This window comes from Heteronotia binoei, chromosome 12 (genome assembly GCF_032191835.1).
Source record: "Heteronotia binoei isolate CCM8104 ecotype False Entrance Well chromosome 12, APGP_CSIRO_Hbin_v1, whole genome shotgun sequence".
Taxonomy (NCBI): domain Eukaryota; kingdom Metazoa; phylum Chordata; class Lepidosauria; order Squamata; family Gekkonidae; genus Heteronotia; species Heteronotia binoei.
In genome coordinates this window covers 68,841,236-68,856,192 of record NC_083234.1, presented here as the reverse complement: position 1 = coordinate 68,856,192, position 14,957 = coordinate 68,841,236, and the positions used below count along the sequence as shown (strand labels likewise).

The 14,957-nt window shown below is 44.8% G+C and overlaps 1 protein-coding gene across 1 annotated transcript in view; it reads left to right on the top strand.

Annotated features, from left to right (window-relative positions):
* CDK5RAP2 (CDK5 regulatory subunit associated protein 2) overlaps window positions 1-14,957 on the top strand; it is a 190,150-nt gene that overhangs the window by 45,021 nt on the left and 130,172 nt on the right. Inside the window, exons 9-10 of the mRNA XM_060250867.1 lie at window positions 8,549-8,646; window positions 13,782-13,909. Coding sequence (XP_060106850.1) covers window positions 8,549-8,646; window positions 13,782-13,909 — 226 coding nt within the window. The remainder of the gene's footprint in view (window positions 1-8,548; window positions 8,647-13,781; window positions 13,910-14,957) is intronic.

Below are 14,957 nucleotides of genomic sequence, written 5' to 3'. Positions count from 1 at the left end.
AGTTTACATGATTAAAATTTAAACAATTCACACAATTTACATAATTAAAATATTAAAACATACAGCAATCTTATAAAACTACACTCGATTTCAAATTTCAGTGCCGGTTAGTTGTAAGCCAGCCGGAAGAGGGCTGTCTTACAGGCCCTGCGGAATTGAGCAAGATCCCGCAGGGCCCTTACCTCTTCCGGCAGCTGGTTCCACCAGGAAGGGGCCATTACGGAGAAGGCCCTATCCCTCGTAGATTTCAAACAGGCTTCCTTTGGCCCGGGGACGACAAGGAGATTTTGAGTTTCCGATCTCAGTACTCTCTGGGGAACATGTGGGGAGAGACAGTCCCTCAGGAGGCTGTGAGATAAATCTGATTGCTTCCAGGAGGCTGTGAGATAAATCTGATTGCTTCCTTGTGTGCATAGGTGCAGAGGAACCTATCCCAAACAAACTGAAAATGGGAAGTAGTTCATTGGGAGGGATGGCGAATCAGAAACACGTCGTAGAACAAAGTTTGAGTGCAGTGGCACATTTAAAACCAATGAAATTTTATTCAAGGTATGAATGTTTGTATGCACACACACACACACACAATGAAATGTATCCGAAGAACTGTGGATGCACATGATAGTTCATAGCTTGAATAAAACTTCGTTGGTGTTAAAGGCGCCACCGGACTCAAACTTTGTTCAACCTCTTCAGATCAACATGGCTATCCACCTGGATCAAAAGTACGTAGAGTTGATTCCAACCAACTTTTCTCCCGGTGCAAAAGGAAAGAGGGGTGTGGCAGAACAGCCCTATTCCACCGTGCCCTCGAAGGATTTCCCAACATCTGGAGGGGCTTTTCTCCCACTTGCCAACTGCCACCACCACGTGGCCTTTGTAGGAATTGCCCACAGGGAGGGCCAGGATTCCCAGCTTCCCTTCCAAGTTCTGAGGCCTTGCCTCTATGTCTTCTGCTACTCAATGTCTGGTTATTATGGGTTCAACTTACTGCCTTGTTCACCACTGGGGAAGTAGCCACTTGCCAACTGCCCCTCACCTTCCTCCTGGCACTCCTTTTAAAATAACACGTTCAAGAAGGTGAAGGTTTATGTGTACAAAGAACCACTACTAATATCAAACATTAGAACACGTTTATTAAAAAGAAAATGCCCAAAAGTGTACTCTTAGCGCAGCACCAGATGGAGCAAGGGATTAAAAAGAAAAGGACCTCCTTTGCATATTAGGCCATACACCCCTGATGTGGCCAATCCTCCAAGAGCTTACAGGGCTCATAGTACAGGGCCTACTGTAAGCTCCAGGAGGATTGGCTACATCAGGGGTGTGTGGCCTAATATTCAAAGGCGTTCCTGCTACAAAACCCCCCCTGCTGTTACATGAGGCTAAGTGAAAACGTTGACTGGATCCAAGTCATAATGTCAAAATAATTTTAAATAATGTTAATACTTTTATATACAAATCTGAGAAAATCTCAAACAATAGCTGATATACAAATAATGAGTGTGTTTGGTTTTTAAGCCATGTTTTGATTATGCATGTTTTTAATCTGATAGCCGCCTTAGTGGCCTTGGTGAGGGCAGGAAGGTAGGTATAAATTTTGTAAGTAAATAATGTACCAATAGTCCACCTGCCCAAGGTTGACTCAACCTTCCAACTTTCCAAAGTCGGTAAAATTAATACCCAGCTTGTTGTGGGTAAAGTGTAGTTGACTGGGGAAGGCATTGGCAAACCACCCCATAACAAAAAGTCTACCAAGAAGACATTGTGATGTGACATCACCCCATGGGTCGGTAATGACTCGGTGCTTGCCCAGGGGACTACCTTTATCTTTTAATGTACAAATAATTTAAAAATGCAGATACCTAATGTAAAAATTACAGTTAATCCTCAAACAATAGTTGATTAAATAAAATTCAAATTCCTGTTTAAAAAGCCGTCTTTTCCATTAAACCTTTGGCTTCGCCCCAGTTCTAAATGACATGTGGCTATGTTTACATCTCCCCCCTCCTTCCCGGTTGTGTATGACTCTGTCTTTTTCCATCTCTATTGTTTTCGTTTCATAATCCGTATTCTGAGTTCCTTTTGGCAAGCTCCTGTCAAGTGACATGTTCCTCGGTGATCCTTTAAAAACACACCAGAGACAGCAAGCTGAAATAATATAACTGAGGTCTAGAAGCTTGTGGTTGATTCTGCTTTGCTCTCACAAGCAAGGTAAAACAGTCAAGGATACCACTAAAGACAGTTTAAGAACATAATTCTGGTTTTTTTTTGGATCAGGCCAAAGAGTGCATCCCAAGTCCAGCCAGCTGCTTCTGGAAGGCTAAAAACAGGCATAAAGCCGATAGTTTTTCCCTCTAGGAAATGGTACATACTACCTTTGAACATGGTGGTTCCATTGTGATTACCAGCTGTTATGGACCTCTCTTCCATGACTTTTACCCCTTTTTAAAACTCTCTAAGAGAGTAGTCACCACTGCACCTGGTAGCAATCAGTTCCACGAAGCAAACCCACGAGGGAAATACAAATGTTTATGTGTTCCTGAATGTGTTGCCAAACAGTTTCACTGGCTGGTTCTTAGTGTTATGGAGGAGGGTGAAAAAAGGTCCATCAGGAATTCACACAATCAGCTCTTGGCGCTGCGCTTCTGCCCACCCCCTGCACGAGGGGGATAATAATACTGGCTGCCTTTACAGGGATTGCAACCAGCTTGTGTCTGTAGAGTGCTCTGGACTCTCATAGCATGCAAATAATTTTCTTTTCCTTCCCCCTATCTGATTTCTCTGCAACACGCATAATTTTGCAAGCATCTATCAGGAGAGGCATTCTAGAGAGACTGTAGGAGGGGAAGCCAACAAGGAGGAGGTTAACAGCGGTCTAGATGAGAGAAACCCCACAGTATGATGCCCCTGGAAAGGGCGCATGGCCTGCAGCTTTGGAAGCCATAAGCAGATGATGAATTAAGCAAGGCACCTGTGAGGAGGATGGAGTGCTCAGACTCGAGTGCCGTCAGCTTCCTATTTTGTGCCCTATGACAAGCTGGAGCTATGCAAGTCGCTCAGCTGAAATAATTCCCACCAAGGAGTTTTGTTTGAATATATGCAATATTTGCTATTAATAATTCCAAGCGTGTCAACAAACCTCAGGATTCTTTCCCCTCGTCTGGGCATGCTGGGGAGGGAGAGCGCGCAATGCTATCTCAGACAGAGGAGGTGGCCGTGGCCTCCGGCAGTTTCTGCCTTAATGGAGATATCTGACACACACCTTGTCAGAGCGGTGGCTGAGCGGAAGCATTTCTGGCTTGGCAAACAGAGTTTGAAAAGGCACAGTTGTGTTGGCAACAAGAGGCTGTTCGGCCCTTCTGCAGCAAGAAATAGCAAATTGCCATGAATTCAGGCACAATTTTTTGCCTATGTAGTGTTCATTTTGACAGCATTCAGAGAACAAGGCTTTGCTTGGTGACCCTAGGTGGGATTGATTCAAGCGAGAATGAATGTTAGTGCAGTGTGCAGTGCCAGCCCTAGGGTACATGGCGCCCCAGGCAGACTCCCTGCCCCCCGTTGCCTCCCTCCCTCCCTCTGCAGTGCCTCCCTCCCTCAGAGAAGCACAACGAGGCTGGACCCTACCGGCTTCGAGGCAGCCAGCATCTGCACATTTTTCGAAGAGACTCCTGGAGGAGGCTTCTCCCCCCTTCCTTTTCGGAACCAGAAGCTCTTTGAAAAATGCACAGATGCCAGCTGCCTCAAAGTGGTAGGGCCAGGCCTCGTTGGAAGACAGCCAAATTTATGGTGGTTGTCCTGGGTACCGGGAGGGGGGGAGCCCAATTTAGCGGCCCCCTCCCAATGCCCTAGGCAACCGCCTAGTTTGCCTAGTGGGTGAGCCAGCCCTGGCAGCGTGAGACCGCTTCAGGAGTGAAGACAAGGAGTCCCCCAGGCATTGAACCCGTGGGTGCTTTTGGTATTTTGAAAAAAGTGACTGAGCACCACAACAAAAAGGCTGTCCCAGGGGAGGGGGTAGTAGCCATCACTAAATGGCTACAGTGTAGCTGGAATCTGATCACAACACTTCAAGATATTCAACTGAGGCTCTCCTGAAAACTATCTATTTCACTGAAGTAGAGAAAAGCCAAGTTTGGCATTGGGGGAAAATTCAGGGGGGTGCCATGAAACACATCAATGGCAAGATGTGTTGGGGATCCCTATTGTATATAGCCATACTTAGTAAGGTATCTATCTTTATTTGGAGAGGAGTGACAAGTGGAGTGCCTCAAGGATCTGTCCTGGGACCTGTATTATTCAACATCTTTATAAATGATTTGGATGAAGGAATAGAGGGAATGCTTATTAAATTTGCAGATGGTACTAAATTGGGAGGGGTTGCAAACACAGAAGAAGATAGAAACATGATACAGGATGACCTTGACAGGCTGGAAAACTGGGCTAAAATCAATAAGATGAATTTTAATAGGGATAAATGTAAAGTTCTGCATTTAGGTAGAAAAAATCCAATGCATGGTTATAGGATGGGGGAGATTTGTCTTAGCAGTAGCATGTGCGAAAAGGATCTCTTAGTGGATCGTACGCTGAACATGAGTCAACAGTGTGATGCGGTGGCTAAAAAGGCAAATGCAATTTTGGGCTGTATCAGTGGAAGTATAGTGTCCAGATAACGTGATGTGATGGTATCGCGTTACTCTGCTCTGGTAAGACCTCATCTGGAGTATTGTGTCAGTTTTGGGCACCACATTTTAAGAAGGATATAGACAAGCTGGAACGGGTCCAGAGGAGGGTGATGAAGATGGTGAGGAGTCTGGAGACCAAGTCTTGTGAGGAAAGGCTGAAGGAACTGGGGATGTTTAGCCTGGGGAAGAGGTGGCTGAGAGGTGATATGATCACCATCTTCAAGTACTTGAAGGACTGTCATATAGAGGATGGTGTGGAATTGTTTTCTGTGGCCCCAAGGTAGGACCAGAACCAGTGGGTTGAAATGAAATCAAAAGAGTTTCCGGCTCAACATTAGGAAGAACTTCCTGACCGTTACAGCGATTCCTCAGTGGAACAGGCTTTCTCCGCAGGTGGTGGGCTCTCCTTCCTTGGAGGTTTTTAAACAGAGGCTAGATTGCCATCTGACAGCAATGAAGATCCTGTAAATTTAGGGGGAAGTGTTTGTGAATTTCCTGCATTGTGCAGGGGGTTGGACTAGATGACCCTAGAGGTACCTTCCAACTCTATGATTCTATGACTCTATTCTATGATCATGTTTTTATCCTACTCAGTCCATTCATCAAAAGACACAGATGGTTCTCCCTTCCGTTTTATCTCCCAACAACCCTGGGAAATAAACTACCCTGGGACGTAGTTTAGACTGAGAGATACTGACTCAGTGCTGCTGTGCTTCATGAGTTAAGTGAGCCTTTCAACTCAGGTCTTTCCAACAACCCTAGTAAAACCATTCTGTTTCTTCTCCATCTAACTCATTCAGTTCCATGAGCTGAAAGTGGCCGGATGGTTTTCTCTGGCAGCAGCCATGTTTCAGACAGAGAATGATCTGGGCATAAATGCCAATGAAGGAAGAAGAGCTAGTTGCGTTTGGGTGTCGAAGCGGAACCCTAAGAGACTGGGCCAAGGTGTCTGGTCAGCTGCAGGATAGTGAATGCCCTCTTCCCCCCCCCAAACCCCCCCCCCCCAATGGTGGTGTGACGGAACCGGCCCGATTCAGCCTTCAGACCCAGCTCCGTCAACTCCTTTTTGGGTTGCCAACTCCTGGAGGGAGCTAATCTTCCTGCCAGTTGGGCGCACTGCCACCACCTGCTCAATTTAGGGGTTTCTGACTGAGAGGAACGGGACTCCCAATCCCCCTTTCCAGTTCTGAGGTCTGGCCTCAAGGTCCTCTGCCAACCCCAGCACCTGGTTATCACAGAGACTCAAGTCCTTCTTTGGGAGACCCCTGGAGGATTGGCACCCTTGCCAGTTGCATGCCTTCCCCCTTCCCTGGACTCCTCTTACAGTAGTGTGGTCTAAGGTTGTTGGGGAAACTATGTGGCACAGAGGGACTCAAGATTATAACAAGCAAATATTTATTTACATTATATAACTATTTATAGGCATTTGTAAAAAGTGAGCAGAAGCAACAAATCACAGTCGGGAAAAAAACGTTCCTTCTCTCTCTATTCTGATACTTGCCCTGACCATACCTTCCAGAATAGACAGACTCACCAACTCAACTGAACCGAGTGAACTCAAACTGAAGGCTTCCCGTCCAAAATCTCCAATATATTACCCAGATCCCACCCAGGAACTTGTTTTCCCTGCTGCAGCCTTCTTGGAAACCAGCCTGAAAGACTTCCTGTCTCTCTAGGAGGCGTTCTCAGAATTGCTGGTTCCACTCAGGAGGGGAGGGGGGAGGAGGATGAGACTACGGTAGGCCAAAGCCTTGCCTAGAGTTTAATAGACTCCTCCAGCCAACTCCCAGACAAGCACAGGCCTAAAATGGTTTTTCTCCACAGGCGGTATAACAGTGCCAGGAATAATCACCCACGAGGTATGCACATAATCCTTGCACCTCGAAATAAATAGTGGTGCAGGAAAATGCTGCATGTCTTGCCATTTATTTTAATGGGCAGAAGGAGCTTCCAGTCAGTGGTGCCCATGCTTCTGCGCAGTACACTCTTTCTTTTACTTGGCTGCTGCTAGAATCCCTCCTGCAGTTATCAGTATTCACTTTGCCTCATTAGTGTTTTCTCTGCTTTCAGGATTTCTGTATTCATGATGTTTCCAGCCAAACGATGGGGCCCAAAGTGGCTTGCAGGGACCAGAAGGCAATGCATAGGACAATTAAGAAACAAAACAAAATGTTGAATGGAAATGGAATTACTCGTTGCCTGTTAGCTGCTAACTATCTGGCTAAAGTCCCATGCTAGTGACATGACCTGGGATTCTGTGGCAGAAGTCTGGGTGCATCTCTGAGAATTTATAGATGATAAAGCTGCCGTTCTGACTGCTAGGATGTGAGCAGCTATGGGAGGAGACTGCCATGGTGTCTGGCCGAACATGAGTTTGAAGAACTCCCAAGTCCACTGTCCCAGAGAACTTTGGGACAAATGAGTTGGGCCTCTCATGATGCTGTTTGTTTGAAGGGCAGATAAAAGTTCTTTAGTGCACAGACAAAAGGAAAGGGGTCAGTAGAAACTGTTGGTTATGACCAGTGTTCCCTGTTGGTTATGACCAGGAGTGATTGTGGGAACTTGCAAGGGACTGTGGGCAATGATGGAGTTTCTTATACTTTCCTATTCTCTTATAATAAATCCATTTTTGCATGGGGATTGACCTTGGACAAACATTGCTTTGAGTCATCACCTGTTCCCTCTAAGCTGAGTTAGCGTGAGCTAGCTCACAGATTTTTAGCCTTCAGCTCACACATTTTTGTCTTTGCTCAGGAAAAATGGCCCCAGAGCACAGTAATTTATGCAGTAGCTCACAACTTTAATGCCAGTAGTTCATGAACCAGAATTTTTGCTCACAAGACCTCTGCAGCTTAGAAGGAACATTGGTTATGAATGGCCTGTAAGCCAAGCCCAAATTTGTGGTTTCCTTGCTGTAGAAAGTTGTTTCATCTAGGAGAGCAGTCCATCATGTGAGCCACCACCTGCAGTCTGAAGTGGCCCAGTTTGGACATAGGTTTGACTGTCTGTTGGTGAAAACTAGACCTTGACCAACAGAGTTTTCAGGTGGTGCAAATAGCTCTCTGAAGCTTTGGGGAAGCAGATTCTCATCTTTATTACTGCCACTTGCTAGGTTTTCTCCTATATTTTCTTAGAACATAGCAAGAGTCCTACTAGATCAGACCAGTAGTCCATCTAGTTCAGCAATCTGTCATGTAGCAGCCAACTAGTTACCTTGGCGGGCCAACAAACAGGCAGAGAGACTAAGACCTTCCCATGTTGTTGCCGTCTAGTGCTGACATTCAGAAGTTTGCTGCCCCTGACTATGGCACTTCCCTTTAGTCATGATGGCTAGTAGCTAGTGATGGATATCTCCTCCATGAATCTGTCTAACCCAATGATACTCGGTGGCTCAGGGACTGCATGTGCCAGCAAAGTGAGCAATTTATGTAGGAAATAGAATAATTTTATAATTACTGTGGGCCCAAGGCAAAACTCTTTTATTTTAAAAATGCCATACAGCTTGCCTAAGTCCATGATATCAGGGTTGTATAGATGCAATGGTTCTTTGATGGAGGCTGGATCAACATACGCAGCTGAATAAGGGGGTGAAACGGGGTATGCCCCGCTGTAGAGTGTTGGCCATAAAACAAAACTCCCAGTAGTGGGGAAAGACAACCCGTACGTGTGTTTGTGTGTGTGTAGCATGCTTGCGGGTGGTGTGCACAACCGAAAGTAATATTGTGGTTCATTTGGTTGATGCAAATTGTGAATGAGAGTGAGTACCGTTAGTCTAACCCCTTTTAAAGCCAATGCTCTGTGTGTGACTTATTTGCAGACAAACTAATTTGTCAAGGCATCTGTTAAGTACATCTGTATGTGTTTTAATTTAGCATGCAGAGGAATCTATATATGCAGAAGCGACTGAAGCCCTAAGAAAAGAACGTGACATTTTTTTGAATCTGATAAACTCTCTGAAAGATACTGAAGGGTGAGTTTCCAATTCTTCATTCTAGAAGAGTTTTTGAATGTAAATGGCATAAATTGTGTGGCAGCAGAACTGTACGTATATGGAACCGCCAACAGTTTTAATAAAGGAAGAATCTTTAACTCTGGCCGTGTGGGACTGTACGAATCTTTGAAGCAAAATGCCAACTCCGGCATTCCATTCTGTCATGCTATCTTTCTGTCACAGTTCCATTATTACTGCTTACTGCAATGTGCTAGATTCCTAGTTCAGCTGATTTTATGGTGAGTGAAAGGATTTCAGGATTGCACAAGAGCTGTTCTAAGCAGAAAATTTAGGACTTTCATTTGCCAAGCTGGGCCTGGGACAACAGGGAAGCCCCTCTCCCTGGAGAGATTGTAGAATACCTGGTTTGCATGCAAAAGACTCAGGTTCAGTCCCTGGCATCCCCACTCAAAGGATTTCAGGTAATCAAGCTGGCCTCCCTTACTGCAGCTCTTCTTCCTATCCAGCCCAGTTTTTAAGAAGATCTTCCATGGCCCAGTGACTCCATCTGGAGTCCATCATATTAGAATCGATGGCTGTCTGTTTTAACTTATGTTTTAACTTATTGAATTACTGTGTGTAATCTATTGTATATTGCTTGCTGTAAAATAAGAAAAAAATAGAAACAAATAAATAGCAAGGCTGGAAAATAGTTTCCCATGGACAAGGCTCTTGAGAGCTGCTGCCAGACAGAAGACAATATTAGTCTGATTGTACATGAAGTCAACCCTTTCTTTGACCAGAAAATGCTCAGATCCCCAGGAAATGGGAGCTTCATTCTGAAGGCAAAAAAAAATTATTTGTCTGCCATGGGGGGGGGGGGGGAAAGGTAAAAACTGTAAGAATGCCAAATGTGTGAAACCTGCAATATCCTTAATTCCTGAGGCCGTTGGAACACAAACCTTCTTGAAGGGAAAATGGATTCACAAGAAAATGGACTATATTTGAGACTCTTCTGCCTTTTTGTGTCTCAAACTTTTCCCAAGTCCGTTACGGCTGTGGAGCTTCTCAAACAGACCACCAAGTTGCTCTTTAACTTAAGACAGGGATGGACTGTTTGAGGCATGATTTACACATTATAAGGGCCATGTATCTGCTCTGGCCCTTTTCAATCAGATTTGTGCTGGGTATTCTGTGATTATAACTGAATTCCCAAGAACATAGAGCCTGATGTGGATTGGGGCAGTGGGGTTCTTGTTCCCTCCCCTACTGTTTTTCTGACCTGAAATTACTCCAGGAAACTACATGGTGAAACTACACCAACACATGTAGTCCCCCCAGTAAGGCAAAATAGGGCTCCCTGGAGATATTTCAAGTCAGGGAAATGGTGTGGGGGGAGGCTGTGGTCCTATTCTGAATTGAGCTTGCATGTGTGCAGAACAGAGACTTGAACTATCATCACCTGTCTGATTGAAAGGACCAAGGTGGACATGTGGCGAACACATAAGGACTTCATGCCATGTGCATTGGCATTGCCTTAACTGAGGAAGAGTCTGAGAAACAAAAGATAGTCGTTTAGCTTGAAGTATGTGAGGAGATTTGTCTGCCTTCCTTAACTGGTGAAGTAGTTCTTCCTTGAAATGGATTTATATTTGAAACATGACAGGGATGATACTTTTTTCTGCAGCCGTGACTCTTGCACGGACTTGCTGCCTTCTGAACCCTGTCGGCAGTGGAAACTATGGGACTGCGACAGCCATTTGTCTTTGAATGCGGGAGGCTCCTGAGATGAATTCCTCCCATCTGGAACTGGAGGCGGGGCAAAACATTTAATGCCTGGTCTCTTCCAGATCCATCCTGCCTTAGGGGAGAGAGCAGAGCAGGTGGGGACTAAAGCAAGGATATGCATTTTTTTTTAAATAAACTTCTATACCTTCTCTTTTGTCACCAAAGCCAGATTAGCAAGTCTACATTGGGAGGGGAGAATTCCCTTTTTCATAAATAAAGCTGAATTGGATTTTTGCAATCCTAGCGGTACCTCATTTGTGAAAGGTAAATTGGTGTTAGACCCAGCTGGATGGGCCACATACATCACCACTCTCTTTTCGAAAAAAGCATTGTTTGATTCATTCTGGAGTTCAGCTCATAAATTTCTGCTAGTCCCTTGTATTGGCAGCCAAGATCTGGATGTTCTTCTTTTAGTCCAATAATAACCTTCAGTAAAGAAATGGACTGTCCATTTGTTTTAGGTGATCTTAGTTTTGAATTGTCATTTTGCCACCAATCTCCCTACACTTCTTCCATATTAACTTTGAGATAATCCTTCACTTGGATGTCAGAGCAAGTGCTTCTCTCCAGACTGCAAGGGAGTGCACGTTACCCATGAAAGTATTATCTTTGTAGGGGAGTGAGAGTTTGTGAGGCAATGGTTAATTTATATTTAAAAAGGTAAAGGTAGTCCCCTGTGCAAGCACCAGTCGTTTCCGACTCTGGGGTGACGATGCTTTCACTATGTTTTCACGGAACACTTTTTTATGGGGTGGTTTGCCATTGCCTTCCCTAGTCATCTACACTTTCTCCCCAGCAAGCTGGGTACTCATTTTACTGACCATGGAAGGATGGAAGGCTGAGTCAACCTGAGCCGGCTACCTGAAACCAGCTTCCGCTGGAATCGAACTCAGGTCGTGGACAGAGAGTTCAGACTGCAATACTGCACCTTTACCACTCTGCGCCATGGGGCTGTGGTTAATTTATATATACGGTATATAAAATCTTCCCTTTATGTTTTTGTTGGAGAAACTGAGCATTCAGTGTTATAAGTTTGGGGCCAGTGAAGAGTTTGGGTAGAAACATTTGGGAAATGCCCCCCCCCCACACCCCCATATCTTCCCCTCCCTTTTGGGGAGAGTCCTCATGAGTCTTGTCATAAGAAGCTGGTTTCATGATTGGCCCAAACTACTACTTGACTATTAAACATGGTAATGATGTCTGAGGCCTTCCTCCTTTTGAGGATTTTTGGGGATGAAAAATAATTACTTCATACAGTAAGTAAGTAAGTAAGTAAAATTTTATTTGTATCCCGCCCTCCCCCGTCAAAGCAGGCTCAGGGCGGCTAACAGTATCCATAAATAGACAATACAGTAAATAAAACATTAAAATTAACATTAAAAGCAATCAATACTTAATTAAAACATTACTAAATCTGACAGTAACATTATTGTTTGACGCTATCCTGTCAGGTGACATAATAACAAGATCCCTGAACCGGACCGTTTTGGCGTTTTCCTTTGTTACATACTTATAATGTAGCAGTTCATAAACGCCAACTTGAAGAGGGTGCTCTTGCAGGCCCTGCGGAACTGATCAAGGCTCTGCAGGGCCCACACCTCCTCTGGGAGCTGATTCCAAAGGTATGGGGCCGCGGTAGAAAAGGCCCGTGTGCGGGTATTCCGAAGTTTAACTTCTTTTGGCCCAGGGATGGTCAATCTGTTTTTCCCCGCATTGGTTAGTGGTTAGTACTTTCTCTTTGTTCTGTCCACAAAAGACTTCAAAGTCAGTGTGTACATGGACCTTGAAAGCCACAACTTTGGCCAATAACTTCCCCTGAAGTTCTATTTCAGCCATGCAAATATCATTTGAGTTCTTGTTTGCCATGTCATCTCCAACTGCCTTTTATTCGGATTTTTAAAAAATGTGTCCTTGTCTTCAGTGCTTTGCATAGATCACCTTTAATTTATATTAAAATAAGTTCCATTTATATTAAACTTGGGGGAGGAATTTTTTTGTATGAAAGTAGGTGGTGTGAGGCAGTGTGGTGGCAGCTCCTAGATAATTAATGTTTAATATTTAAGTTAATTGACTCCTGCCCCATTTTTCATTTTTTAAATTGTATGTACTTTAAGTGCCTACTCAGAACTCATCTTTAAAGGCTGCTACCATAGGTAGATGTGACAGTTTTCATAGCTTAGTGAGCAATTTAGTCCTTAGAGTTTGGGATACAGTAGCAAGCCAGAGATAAACTTAGAAGGTGTTTACAGCAGCCATCTTCTGTAACTGGTTTTGATCTCAGAATTTGGTTCTCTAGGCTCCAGAACTGGAACATATGAAGCTGTATACCAAGCCAGGACCTTTGTTGGTTTAGCTCAGTATTGTTCATTTTGACTGGCAGGGGCTTGTCTGAGACCTCAGGAAGGGGTCGTTTCCAAAATTATCAGCCTGAGGGTCAAGCTAAATGAGACAGCTTACCTGAATGCACTATGGGGGACTAGTCACCATACTGCAGCTGCAAGTCCTGCCCCACCTGATCCAAATTGCAGGCTAAATGGAGTAGTCACTAGGAACTCACAGCTACAGTATGGCAGACAGTCTGTATGGTGAACCTCTGTAAAATATCGCTTTTAGTTTGGTCCTCATGAGATTCTTGGGATCTGCACACAAAGCTCCAGCCATCACCCATCCTCCTTTCCCCCCTTCTCCCATTACAATCTTCAAAATTACCTCACAGTTTTGGACTTCATTCACACTGAAATGATCTGTCTGTGACTTGGCTATGCTTCACACTGCGGGTGAGGGACTCTTCCATACAAAGGAAATCCTTGCCTACTGGTAGCTAGGCTAGGCTAATGTCATTTTCCTTGATATCCTAGCTTTCTCTGTATGGAATTTAAAAAAAAAATTATGGAGGAGTGTCTTATGATTCCCCCATCTATACCAGAAGCGCCTCAATCCAAACAGATTTACAACCTGATTTTCTGTTTCTGAGAAGTTAAGGTTAACTTCTTTCGTTGTCCCAGATCAACAACAGAATACACTGGATATTTTTGTGTTGAATTTTAAAAGCTCGTCAGTTTGATTTCCTTGGGGCTCCGGGATAAACCTGAAGTTAAGTGCATCTTGATGATTCCCAAGAACTGCCAGAATGGGGACATGCAAGTTTTATTGTCATCTTATGTAAAGATTTGTTTACACCATATCTCAAGATGAGAGGAATGTAGGTTTTAAAGGGAGTTTAGCGTTTGCTATTTTGCAACGAGCTCTTTTGTAGAAGCCTTGATGTATAAAAAATGCCGGAGGTGCACGACAAAATGTTTTCCAATGTTTGACGAAACCCGAGACACATTGTCTTAGAGCTTCAGCCGTCTGGTTTTCTTCTTCTTTTTAAAAAATTAATCTAGGATAAATAACCTTCAAGCAGAGCTGAACAACATTTCTCTGTTACGCAAGCAACTGGAAGATGGCATTTTGGCAAACTGGAATCTGCGGAAAGAACTGGAAGAGCAAATCAAGGCTAACAAAGGGGAAGGTAAGGGCCAATATGGAAAAGTGGTTTCTTCTTCCCTGCTGACTCTTTCATGTTGTTTACTTGTAAGGAAAGAAATAAGCGTGTTGACTGAACTACTCTGGAGTAGCAGCAACCACATAACAGGCCCAATCTAGAGTGGATAAGTTGAGCCAAAGGGCTGAACATAATGCTGTGCAGGAGATGCATTAACTGTCTCTTTTGGCCTTTGAGTCAGATGGGTGGGCAGGGAGGGCTTCTAGGTCCAATAGAGAAACATTGTGAGCAGAGGCTGCTTAAGAACTTCTTGACCTGTTTGCTCAGAATCACCCCCTCCAAACTGTGCTTCACTCTAAAGGTGAAAATATTTCCAGTAAGAAAAGCACCTTTGTGCATGTGGGTGTTGAGCAGAAATCCAGCAAGCAGGAAAAAGGTTAATCAGCCTGTTTCCCTCTATATCACTCTTTCAACTACTGATGGGAATTCAGCCACTCAGTTGCTATTAAAGGGAACCCACTGGGAACCTACAAGGCATTGCAGTAGGAGGCAGGGCTCTCATGTCCCCTCTCTTCCTACACTGGCTGTTTTGATTAGACTTATTATTTTGATAAGAAAAGGGCAACTAGAATGATTAAAGCAGGGGTCCCCAACCCCTGGGCCGTTGACAGCCTGTTAGCAACCGGGCTGCACAGCCCCACTGCCCCCCTTGCAGCGCCGTGCAGCCTCCCTCCCCCCTGCGGTGCTTCCCCCTCCCTCTGTTTGCACAAGTTTAAGGCCGGGGAAGGGGCGGTGAAGTGCCCCCCTGGCTCTTTAAAGGCTGACCCGCCCACCGATCAGCTGATCAGTGGGGAAACCGCGGCAGCAGCAGCAATCCACTGAAAAAGCCATGCTGCCCTTGGCTCCGCCCCACTTCCTTCCCACAGCCAGGACGGAAGTTGGGAGAAGGCAAAGGGCGGCACCGCTTTTTTAGTGGGTTGCTCGCAGTGCTGCTGTGGTGGAGGGGTGGGCCCTTAAAGAGCCAGGGATGTGCTTCACCACCCCTTCCCTGGCCTTAAACTTATGCAAATGGAGG